This window comes from Thermobia domestica, chromosome 3 (genome assembly GCF_964235325.1).
Source record: "Thermobia domestica chromosome 3, izTheDome1.hap1.1, whole genome shotgun sequence".
Taxonomy (NCBI): domain Eukaryota; kingdom Metazoa; phylum Arthropoda; class Insecta; order Zygentoma; family Lepismatidae; genus Thermobia; species Thermobia domestica.
The window spans coordinates 96118765-96131970 of NC_137456.1; the positions used below are offsets into that span (position 1 = coordinate 96118765).

The 13206-nt window shown below is 36.4% G+C and overlaps 1 protein-coding gene across 1 annotated transcript in view; it reads right to left on the reverse strand.

Moving 5' to 3' along the window:
- Positions 1-771: 771 nt before the first annotated feature.
- LOC145680628 (uncharacterized) overlaps positions 772-13206 on the reverse strand; it is a 347409-nt gene continuing 334974 nt past the window's right edge. Inside the window, exon 4 of the mRNA XM_081751317.1 lies at positions 772-4403. Within this exon, the coding sequence (XP_081607443.1) occupies positions 4238-4403 (166 nt within the window). The 3' untranslated portion in view covers positions 772-4237. The remainder of the gene's footprint in view (positions 4404-13206) is intronic.

The following is a 13206-nucleotide window of genomic DNA, read 5'->3' on the forward strand; positions in this document are numbered from 1 at the left end:
AGTTGCGGTCTTCGCGAAGTTGGTTACTCAGTCCGGGTTTCCCCGACTCTTAACTTTGGTTACTTGAACGACCAGCCAGCCAAACAGAGGGATGGACGGACGTCGGCCTGTTGGAGGAATCGTCGAGAGGACAACGATCAGACCTGCAAGTAAGTGCGAGTAGATTAACCTATCCCGAAAGTTACTCCCTTCTTGCCCCTTTTCACCCCCTTTAACATCACAGTCTGTTTCTTTTGTACGTGTTGGATTTCATTTAAATGCAACCCAGGTTAGATCCCGTACCTCACATTTTGTTAAGTTCTATATTTACAAAATCCTGGGCGCAACTTGTCGGATCTGACATCCCCAAACACGTCAATCATTAACTCATCATCTGAGCTCTCAGACCGACAAGGGGCGACTGCACAATATAAAGAAGTTTTTCCTTCTTAAAAGTAAGTGAAGAAAGAAAGGGAAATGTAAACTGTTTACTTTGTCTATTTTGAAGCTTTGCTACTGAAGGGAATGGATTTATTCTATTTAGTTTGAACAATTACCCTCAAAATGTGCTAATAATATTCACCTTTTGTCAGTATCGTATTAGATGTTACAACAAAGTACTAAACAATACTGATATTTTCTCGAGGAAAATATATACATCTTGAATAATAATAATCAAGAAATATTTAGAAAATGTCTAAATATTTTAAGGATGTTTTGTAAAATTTAATACATAAAATATTCCTTAAAAAATTAACTATACAAGTAATACTAGATCACTGTTATTTAATTTTATATAGTCTGATTTAGAGTTAACAACGGGAGAAGTTAAAGATTTGAATTCTTAAATCAACCAATTATGTATTTCAAAATTTTAAATTATTTTTCTGTTTGTGCCATTTTAAATGGAACTGGCAAACCTTTATTTATTTACCTATTATCTGTACACAAGAATTTCCTTTCTCCCGTGACTTGGTTCCCAAATTGTCTGCATGGCTAAGCTACAACGCACCAGTTGCACCAGAGGAAATTTTCAAAGGCAGAGTTCTGGCGTACTGTTTTCCTGTGTTTTTGAGTTTGTATGTTAGTAGCTGTTATTTTCCCCCCCTCAATGTCTAGTTTGAAAATAGTAAATAATCTTAATTGTTCTTTACGTCATGTCCTTTTCGTTTTCTTCTTAAACACTAAACTTCTTCAGTAATACAACAATATAATGAATTTACTGTAGAATTTATATTTCTATCCTGTGATGTTGTAACAATACATATCATGAACTTGAAATATAGAAAGAGCAAAGAATAACTCTTAGAGTGTTCAGTTCATACAAAATTAATATAATTCAGTTTACGAATGTATTACGTTTATGTTTTAGTTCACAATACTAATAAAGATATTGGTAATTTTAAGATATATTCACCAGACTATATTATTATTTTATGATTCATGTTAAACTTGCAATCACTCCTATTTTCTTGCACATTATTTACGCGTATAATAAAGTTCAGGAGAGATTTCCCTGGATATCTGACTGAGTGTATTCAAAAGACATACATTTCTATCATTCATTAAGATATGTTAAAACTTAGTTCTAGAAGACTTACTTCCTAGATCTTAATAAATATTTTTTTTTCTCATAATACTAAAACGTTAAAATTAGAAGCTTTGATAGCATTAATAAATTTTTATGTTAGAAATGCATTCCATACACAAGAAACTTTATGGTAGAAGCTTTGATAGCATTAATAAATTTTTATGTTAGAAAAGCATTCCATACATAAGAAACTTTACGGATTGTCTTGTGAATTTTTGTCATACAACTGAAAAAAAAGGGCAAAATCTTTTCGAACTTGTTGGTGGTATTATAGGTGGCTACACTCAAGCTCAGTAAATAAGATAAAAGGCATATGAAACAATTCGGGTAACCTTACACTGGCAAAAACTATGGTAACAGATGGAATTGATGGTCTTACAAGTACTGTACCAATAGAGCGCAGTCAGTATTTCTTTACACTTTTCTTCTTGTCAGTCTCTGTGTTACTACTTTGAATATAAAAGAATGTTCTGACATCACACAATAGTTCACTGGAAATGACCGATCTTTTGAGACAATCTTAATACTATCATTGTAATTCAATCACACCATTATGTTAAGAACTTTTGCTATTTTTTTCTGAAGATTACGTTAGATTACTGCAAGAACTTAACAATCAAGTACTGGATGAAGACACTAAAAATTCCAAACTAGTTACCAAATTTTGTAGGGCAGTTGCAGCAAGTAATATAATTTCATATTATTTTCTCCCATCAATATAAAATTACTTTTAAAGTAATACCAATATATATATAGATTTTGAGCGCTCTTGAACTACATTAAGTTATCCTTTGTTGAACCTCGTTAGACTAATCTTCTCACTAAACATATGAAAAAGAAAAGAGAGAGAGATAGAGAAATAAACGTTTCCGACATCCAATTGTAGGGAGACAGAGAAATAATTTCCGGCGACTAAATTGTGCACTGTATCTTCGACTCAGTGTTAGGTACTAAATGGGCCACGGTTGCACAGTGGCACAGCGTTCATATTTGATGTGTGGAGTCCCTGGCTCGATCCCAGCTTGCGTGAAGTGAGCTTTACGGTGAATATGTACCGTGTGCGTGGGCTTTATCGGGATTCTTCTGTTTTCTCCCACTTTTATTCCCCTATTTCATTCATTATCATTATCACCGTCTCCTTTAGCCCACACGGCGGAACTGTGAGACATAAAACTGAAAGATTTTACTTCATTTATGTGCTAAATGAAACAAAATATTCTTAGTCTATGAATGTACAGCAGAACTATGGTTCACACTTTGTTCTCCTCTTTTGTTCTTCTCATGACAATTAAGGTTCTTTCTTTCTTTCTATGTAATTTGATAGTATATGGTGTAAATGCATGAACTAAAACAACATATTTAACAAGTTTAACCAGAATTACAGATTGCAAAGTTGAATTGGCTATTTGATGACACAATAGATAATCATCCAAAATGAATTATGCTATCTATTACCAAATGTTTGGTTATTTCTCTGAACCAAACACTATTATCCAAATATGTTTGTTATAATCAATTATGCTATTCTAATGAAAAGGAGTTTAATTTTATTTGGCCATATTAAGCAAACTATATCTTAACTTTTAATAGTAAAATCTTGTAATTAACGCTACATAGAAACAATCGAATAATATCACTTAAAAAAACTGTGAACAAAAGTATTAGTCTCTTGATAAAAAGATAAGAATTCATTTTAAAACAATCACCAATTCAGATGAGCAATTCTAGAATCTAACTTGTTGGTGATATCTTTGAGTAATGTTATTTAAATTAACTTCAAAAGATCCGATTAATATTTTGTACCAAGCTCTTCGTTTCAGTAAGTTATTTCCAAGTTTCGTGTCTTTGGATATTTTTTAAAGTCTTTTTCTTTTTTCAAATAACTCTGTATTACTGATATTCTTAAATATGTGGCACTTATCTTGTTTTACATTTGACAGACATAGACATTTAAGATGACTCGATATATAGTATTGGCAGTATTCAAATTGTATAATACTGACCTCAGTCATACAGTATGTCAGTAAGAGTCTTTCCAGAAATTGATACTTACATTTCATTGTGTTGAATAAAATAATCGAACTATTTGTTAAAGTTTTTATAATTAAACCTCAATTGTGTGGAATATTCATTGTCTTAAATATACATCTGTAGCACAGAAACTTACCCTTACGTTGAATTTCAATCCATATTCGTTGATTGACAAGTCAATAAATAATTGTAACTTTCAGTGTTCGTTTGTTTATATTTATTACATGACAATATAGAATGTTTACTGAACATTATTTTAACTAAGTTTTGTTATGTAAAGTTGGTAATTTTGCGTTTAATGTTACTCTTTTGGTTCAAAATATTTCCAACATATCAATCACTATATGTGTGACCTAGGTAATTAGGCATTCATCTTGGAAACAAATTACATTAATTATCTTACTCAGTTAACTATTTAAACAATGTCATAATTAGTTATAAATGTCCAGTCCTTGAGGACTTTTGGTTTAAACCGCTATGCAAGGAAATGCTAATAATTTTTGTGGACGTGATTTCAGGGACTTACTCTTCTCAAAAGTGCTTAAATTACACTATTTTCTAAAAAGTCTTATTGATAAAAATAAGTCCGTATTCCCGTCTTTGTAGAAGATAAACAAAATGATTGTCTTTTGCTTCTCACAGCAGTCTCTCCAGTTCTTCTGGTCCAGCGATTTCTTCTTCAGTGTCTGTTTCGGTGTCGCTGCCGTCGGTAAGTGTTTCATCGGCTGACCAATGGTCAAATTCTTCTTTGTGGTGTTCTAGTGCCATCAAGGAGGGAAATATACTGTCACAGCCGGAACACCTGTGAACGCAAAATTATATTAATCAGTTATGCATCATAAGCAAAAATTTTTAATTCAATACAAGACATGGAAAGGATAAAATAGCACTCATAAAGCCTTAAAAACAATCTTTCAAGCTGAGTGTGACTTACTTCTAGAGACAATAGCAGTCCGATCTTCTTCAGCCAATAATTTCCGAATGACACGGTTTTCAGCAAAAGTGCAAGAAAGGAGATAAAAAGGAAATAAAAAAAATTCTCTTCTTTTGTAAACCAAATAGAATATTAGTGCAAAATATACGGTAGGTTCTTCTAAAGTTGGTGGTGACTGCGAATCTGGATTCTGGTAACATGCAAAGAATTGGCTTCTTCCCACATTAAGGAAACTAATTAGAATTAATACAAGAGTTCGAAAGCTTGTGAAAACGGGCTTGAAGGAATAGATATGTTATTTTCCTGCCTACTGGACATATTCAAGCTAAACTTATATTGAAAATGTCACTAAGCAACATACGATTGTTTTATTTACGAGGAAGCATCAATAATTAACGCACAATTGTTTTACACGACTTTATACTGATCTGAGAAGTGGGAATTGAAAGAGTGTTCTCAAATTCACATTGAGCCAGCAGCTGTTCGATCAGATGTACTTCTAGCAGTAGAAACCTGAGCTGCTGAATAAAGATGGCGCGTGTGTTAAGGTTGCTTACTTGTCAAGAATACAGGAGTGTGGTTTGTTTTTGTTGACGAAAGGATGAAATCTGATAGTGAGTGGAATTCACATCAAATTATGTGCCCATATGGGGAAGACTGGGCCGTAGCAACAGGTGGTGAAAATTCTTTAAAGAGAGTTGTGCGAACCTCGAGGATTTGCCAAGTGCTGGGCGTCCAGTAAGGGAATGTCCTTTTGAAGAGGAAATGCCAATGACCAAGGAATTTATCTTCGAACATTGCCGAACATATTATTATTATTATTATTATTATTATTATTATTATTATTATTATTATTATTATTATTATTATTATTATTATTACGTGATAGCTACTAGGTGATAGAAAAAAAACTTTTATTTTATGAAAAATTATCATTAAACTATAAAAAGGCTTAATTGGCAACACATTATTTAATTTTGTTGCTCTTGAAGTGTAGTTGATACTTTTTGTGATTTCTAGTCGGTGTAAAATACCATACCGCTATCGTAAATAAACTTCTGAATTCTTTATTTAAAATCTATTTTTTCACACAAGAGATTTAGTACGAACATTTTGTTGTTGGAAAGGAAAGGTCAACAAAACATACTTCCATTCGGATAAAACTTGACGCTAAACCGTGTTGTAAATTATGCATAAATTTGTTTATACATATATGTAATCCACATAATTATTTGTTAATTAATTAATTAATTAAAGCTTCGCACGGATTAATATTACATTATTATTATTATTGCTTTAAATTCCCCAACACAAACGACCAATTAATTATCACATTATTACATATGAGCTGCTGAAATATATGTAATACGTGTAAATGAATAAATGATGCAATCACTCAATCAGATTCAAAGCTCAAGAATAGCAAAGTTCATAGCTGAAGAAATGAAATACCGCTCATGGGACATATTCGATGCTAATTCAACTAGTGTAAAAATGTTATTATGTGCCTTTCTACGATCTTGCTTTATGCAGGGAAATTAAAGATATTCTTACACTTTTACCACAGTATCTTTCTGTAATGAAGTGTAATATAAAACACATGCAAAGCGAATGAACAAAAACAATCTAAATTTCATTTCAAACTTATATGCAGGTTCTTCCAGGTATATACATTCAGAGGCTTTGTCCCCAAGTTTACAAACTATTCCTCTCATGGAATTAAGATAAATTGCGAATACATATCACTGTTGTATAGCGAACGTCATTTAGCAAATAGTGTCCCAGTGCATTCCTCTCATATTTTGACTGTGCCCCACCTCACCCCACCAGGACAAAATTCTGTGGAAGAAAGCCTGCTCATGTGTATTAAATGTGGACACTTCTTGTCACACGGCATATATTGATACTATTACTGACATGATCAAAATTCTCCTCCGATACGGGGTACTACTGATATATTTCTATCTTCTGCAATCTTTGTTATCTGTATTGTCATATAACTGCTTTGAAGCCGAAATATCTTTATCATGTTATTATCTTTTCTCGACCCATACATTCATAATTTCTTTCGGTCCTGTTTTTGAAAATAGTGGAAATCAGATACATGAAGATCGAAAGACTGTCAAATCTTGTGATGACCATTTCTTTCCTCTACTGAACCAATGTGTTCAATTTATTTAAATCAATTTATGTCACCAATAGTAGTACAGAGGCTGATTCTTTTGCACAGGAACAGATTGAAGTTGTTGTTCACCTTGGATATTCCAGCATGCCATCATGGGTCATGCTTGATGTAATGGCCATTGATAGGCTCTTGTAATCGTTTAGCCACGACATCACAGTTTCTACTGCAGTAGAATGTATTAACCGTACGGAGTCCCACTCTTGTTGCAGGCCTTTTAGAGGCCATTTAGCGCGCTAACCTGGTGTGATGAAAGATGCCATTTGAGAAATTCAAAAGCACAGTGATTTGTGGGACTAGCAACTGGACTTTTTAACGGAAATATTCTCGAACGATGTAGCATGGATCGACAGAAGGCCAACGATGTTTTGACCGTGTGACTGACTTGAAGATTTATTCTGGTGCAGTTGCACACAGTGAGAGCGACGCTATAAATACTGGCATTTTGTTTACGTAAAGTAGGGGTAGCACATGTTCCTGATAATAAGTAGGCTTTCTACATTTTGTTTCGACTTTATGAATCTTCAGTTTCTCTATTTAGCAAAAGCCAGTTACAACTATAAAATTTTTCGAGAAACTTTCTTTGTGCCGACGCAGCATGGTTAAATTGCTCTTTACATGAAAACTTCTGTGAATTTTATCCCGAACTTTTTCACAGTTCTTTAGGCAAACCATTCTTCGTCCACTGTCGTAAATTTCTAGCAGTCATCTGTAAGGTAGCGGCAGGGGTGTAGCCAGCAGGTTTGTGTAGGGGGGGGGGGCGTCGTTTTTGAGGGGGGGGCAGCTACATAGTACAAAGCCAAAAAAATGTGTTGCTGGTAGTGTTTTTGAGGCCTGAAAGAAAGGAAAATTTTGGTTTCCTTCTGGAAAACTAAAAGTACTATTTTTATTTTTATTTTTATTATTATTATTATTATTATTATTATTATTATTATTATTATTATTATTATTATTATTATTGTTGTTGTTGTTTTCTCCATAAATTATATTCAAGGTAGTTTTATTTATGCTTAATCAAGAACTACTGCCCGGGACCAAACGCTATACTTTTGTGCATAACTATAAATATAAACAAAGAAAGTTCTATCCCTTTTCGTGGAGGTCTGTGTTCAATTGGCCCTCACACCGTGAGTTGAATGCGAGTGTAGATAAGGTGAACGTCAGTTGTTGGTGTGGGTATATCCAACATACTATCTGGTTGTGGCAATTCAGATACACCGTGAACTTGCCTAAAGACAGAGGGAACATGGGACATCCACAGAGCGTCATAAGAGCATGTATGCTGAACGAGTTCAAATGGAGGTCAAACGCCGCTGTAGCAGGACAGAAGAAATGCCAGGTCTTTTTTGAGGGTTTCGTGACGACGCGGACAGTGCAGCGATGGTTAACAAGTTTAAGGACGATGACGAAACACCCGAAAACACCATGTGCCAGAAGACCAACACATGTACAAAGAGGAACTGGGACTACAATTCAGTGTGTGGAGAAACCATTCGGCAGCACATCCATCAACTTGGGAAGCACTACAAGTTGGGTCGATGGGTCTCACATGTTTTGACCCCGGGCCAGAAGGCAACGCGGCAGTAGCCTGTGTTTAATTACTGTTTAGGAGCCATTTCTGGACAGGGCGTTGACATATGATAAAAAGTGGGTACTATACGAAGCTCCGCGGCGCCGTCATCATTGATTAGCATCCCATAAACCGATTTCAAAACAGCCGAAACCAGCACTGTACCAGAAGAAGGTCCTTCTCTGTGTTTGGTGCATCGTGAATCGGGAACTGCTACGAGCTGGTCAGAGTATCAATGCAACTGTGTAGTGTCAGCAGTTGAGCTGTGCTCAACAAAAACTCAAAACTCTGGAGCCATCACTTCTGAATTGCAAATGAGTCCTCGTTTGCGGGACAACGCTAATTCCCACGTGGCTAGGATGACTCAGGACACCATATTCCGCCTTGGATGGGAAACAATATTGCAACCACTATATTCCCTGGGTATTGCACCGTCCGATTATCACCTGTTCCATTCTTTGGACAATCACCTTAGAGGACGTCAGTTCAAATCCCTAATAAAAGTCCAAAATGCACCTGATACCTTCTTCGTTTCACGGCCCACCAAGTTCTACCGCGATGGATTCCATGGCCTTCCAGAACGTTTTCGGAAGGCCGTCGATGATGATGGGGACTATTTTTGATCTTCCAGGTTAGGTGACATATCGATGTTCGAAGGTGGTGGGTGAAAATGCAACAAAACTTTTCTTGGTTACCTTTAAATTTAAGACCTTGTATACAGAACTTATCTACACAAGATTGATTTTCTTTGAAATTTCACTTAATTTCTTTACGGTTTCCTGACAAAAATATTTATTTATTATTCTTGACTAAAAAAAACATAATTATTTTATTACACTGAGTAGAAATAAAAGAGAGAGCGAATGAAATCCAAATTGAATAAAAACATTGTTTCTCGCCAAATTTTCCATCCTCTATGCAGGCACGTAGCCAGGATTTCGTAATAGGGGGGTCCGAGACATGAAATACTGTGTTTAACACACCAGAGTTCGATTATTCTAAACTAATTTACTAGTAACATATATTGGTTCGTTTAGTCACGATTTGGTGATGGAGGGGGAGGGGGAGTATGATATGAAATATTGTGGTTATCACACTAGGGGCCTGATCAATTTAAACATTTTACTGGCAACATATATTGGTATGTTAAGACTTTAAAATTATGACATGTTAGTAAGGGCGCCGATTTCTCTGTAAGTTTGGGGGGATCCATTCAGATGCAGAAGGCATATATGAGGATTTTAAGACAAATTGCAATCAAATTATGTCAATATATTGTATATTCATAAATACAACAAGGAGGCCCACATGACCTTTGGGGGGACGGACCCCCTCGGCCCCCAGGATCGGCGCCAATGCATGTTAGTAAGTAATTTAGTAACAAACTATGAAGAAATTTGATTAAAAGAATATTTAAAAATTTTTACAATATCTACGTTCCTTCTTTTGTTCATCCAAATATAGCAATTTTCCTTTCATTATGCTCTCAACTATTTAAAAAAGGTACGTATCCAATAATGTCTTGTAAAATATTTTATAATATCTGCGTTCCTTTCTCTGTTGAATCAAATGATAGCAGGGCTTGCTTTCCACATAGCTTTTTTGTTTTATTATTCCGTCAATTACTGTCTGTTCCAAATGACAAGTTAAAGGAGCAGTAGAAAACCTTTTCTGAAATAACATGTTTGATACTGCAAGGATGCGATGACGAAAAATTATTTTTATTTTTAGCTTTTTTATCTTTATATTTTATCTTTATATTTTTATCTTTATATTTTATCTTTATATTTTATCTTTATTTTTAACGCTGATTCTTCCTATTTTTGTTTCTTTTTGTTTCGTTCTTCCTTAATTTTTTATTTCTGGTCTCGAAGGGGGGGGGGGGTCCGGACCCCCCGGACCCACCCTTTGGCTACGTGCCTGCTCTATGTCTTTTAAAACACTTGTTAAAGCATATAAAAATAAACTGTACTTACAAATCAGTTTAGTACCTTCGTTTTATGGCTGTATTTGTAGTACCTTGTTAAAACGTTTGTCTTTAAACTGTCAAATATAAATCGCAGTAAATTGTGTAATCTGCTGTCACAAAAAGAAAAGTATCCTATTTTTCGATCGGTATAAGGAAGAGATACTACACTATTTTTCGATCGGTATGGAAAAGCAATATTTCTCCATAGTATTTTACCGTAAATTATTAATTTTCAATAAAATTTGTTACTTTTAAATGAATGAAGCGAGATAATTTTACTATGATGTTTTAAAAGCTGGTCATTTGGGGGGGCCAGGAAACCATTTGGGGGGGCCTGGCCCCGATGGGCCCCCCCTTGGCTACACCCCTGGGTAGCGGTCATATAACCTTCTGCCCTCGCTCTTTCGCTCCGCGACTTGCCGTGGTGTTAACGCATGAACGTTAGGCCTAAGGCTCAGTCTGTGATGGATTGCACGATTCACTATTGATTGAGCCATATGTAATAGTTTGGTCAGAAGACGCTATACTAATGGATTTTCACAGGTGTCATATCTCGGATTTTCTTAAGCACAGGTCTTGTAAATTGAATCGACGTCCTCTTTGGATGTGATTTCGATGTTGATATGGGTTGTGGAGGAGGTTGCTATGTATAACGTTTAATGAGAAAACTAACAGCAACCCGTCCTAGCTCAAAGCCATTGTTATGACATTGTTCATACCGTATTGGAAAATGGAAAGAAGGTTGCATGGAAAAGAATGATGACGTATCCTTTCCAAAATAACCTTCTCAGGTGGCATTTTGGCCGCTACAATACCTTCATTCCGCTACACAACAGCTGAGAGCCTGATACATATGTGCGTAAAGCTTTGTTGCTCTGTGAAACCCTGTATTGAGTCCTCGGGGAGAACGTGCGATGGTTCATGGATGCGCAGATCTCTCAACATGTGGAGGTTTCTTTCTGTCGATATAATGGAATAACTCCTAGGATCCTCTGAGGGGATTTGACGTCCTCAGGTTGAAGATCTAACTCAGCTATTAGATCGGACAATGGATCATGGATTTTCTAGGGTTGAAGTGGATTGGGATCATCCTTTAAAGGAATTGCTGGTGCTCCCTCCACCTGCAGAGAGGTCCAACAATCAAGTTGTGGATGATATAGAAGCTGGTCCTCCTCATTTCTTTCTTGGCTGCAGCCGGTGGATTCGAACTCTTCTTCTTCTTCGTTTGCGAGGCTGCCTGCTGGCGAAAGGGCTACTGGGGAAGCTGAAAATTGATTCCGGGAATAGCAGTAAGGGAAGCATAAAGAGGGCGGTAGGCCAGTCATATTGAAGGGCGATGCAGAGAAGCTTGATTCTCTCGATGAAGAACTATCTATTTGCTTCGGACATTTGATCAATGAAAGGATATGATGTGAGAACGTGACGAATCTCTGCATCATCTCGACGACCGAGTGAAGATTCATTTTGACGTCATTGTAAATAACTAACAGCGGCTTGAACATCAAATGTAGTTCCGTACTAGTGTTGAAGATTGTTATTCGTAGTTGTTTTTGAAAGACGCTGAAGTTGTTGTGTGATAGCTCGTAAGGCTTCGATCATGGCGGTGTTAGGATCTGGTGTAGCTGATCGAGATACGTCATCTCCATCTTGAATGGTCCTCTTGAGAAAGTGGAGCAGAAAAGGCTGAAATAACTTGCGAGGTTTGGATCCTGTGGGTTTCGGTGTCAAAGCGACGCTAACACATGATTGCCCAGCACTGGCACTAACCGGGTCCAGTGGTCGCAGGACGTGTAGGTAACACAGGTGAGTAAAACTCAAAGTTCCAAAGTTGGATGCTAGTGAAGAGGCCGGAGCCCAAGAATGATCGTCAATGGTGACGGTAGACGACGGCGCACACACGTCGTTATATTGTACGCAGTGAACTGGGCAATCGATAGAAAATTGATTACCGACACACAAGCACTGAGACGCAATTGTGAAGATGCGATGAATGGTGACTGGAACAGTTTCGTTACAGCAGAGAAGCCGGGATTCAACGTTATAGGAACGCGGAACTCGAAGTCCAAAATCAATCTAAGTCCCCACGCGCGCAGCGACTCTTCCTTACACCTCATTCACACCTCGTGAACTAAGCTCTCCCCCTCTGGTTCCCAGGTTTTATGTCGCTGGAAGCGTTTAGGTAAGCTTGTCGTTACAATAACGTGTTAATAGCTGATTTCACAACAGGGAATGTAACAGAGAATTGTACACTCATTCGCTTATAAACAATGAATAATTTATATAGTAACCACACTCGTAATATCATTCAAATCACTTAAAACCGGTTTTATGATTCGTATATTAAGTTGATTTAGTATTAATATTATTCCTATATGATTATAGTAATATTATTATTATTATAGTAATATTAATATTAGTAGTATCATTAATATTAGTTCCAAAGGTACTAGTAAGAATGACTAACAAGTAATGTACAGAACAAGGCAGGATCAGATCCGACTCAAACTTCGCCCAGAGGACACATAATAAAAAAGAAGAAAAAATGCTGAATTTTAGCTGCCCATATCCAGAAACACCGGAGATATGCTCCTTTACATAACGCACCACGCGACAATATGATATAAGGTAAACGTCGCAAGATAAACATTTATGTCGAAAACGGAAAGGATGGGCAGCACCAAAATAGAATCAAGATATTTGATATGCTATAACACTAGGACTAGCTCAGGAGAGTGATGCTCCCGGAAGTAGGAACGAACTCGTTTTGTTCCCCTTGTACTCCAGAATATAGGGCTTGTTTTGTTCCCCTTGTACTCCATGATATAAATTTTGTGACCAACTTAAAACAACTGCCTAGGATAGCGCGTAAAACAGCTGGCTAGAGTAGCGCGCGAAAAAACGTACTTCCTGGAGCATTACTCTCCCGAGCGGGTCGTGCCCTGCTTGGCTT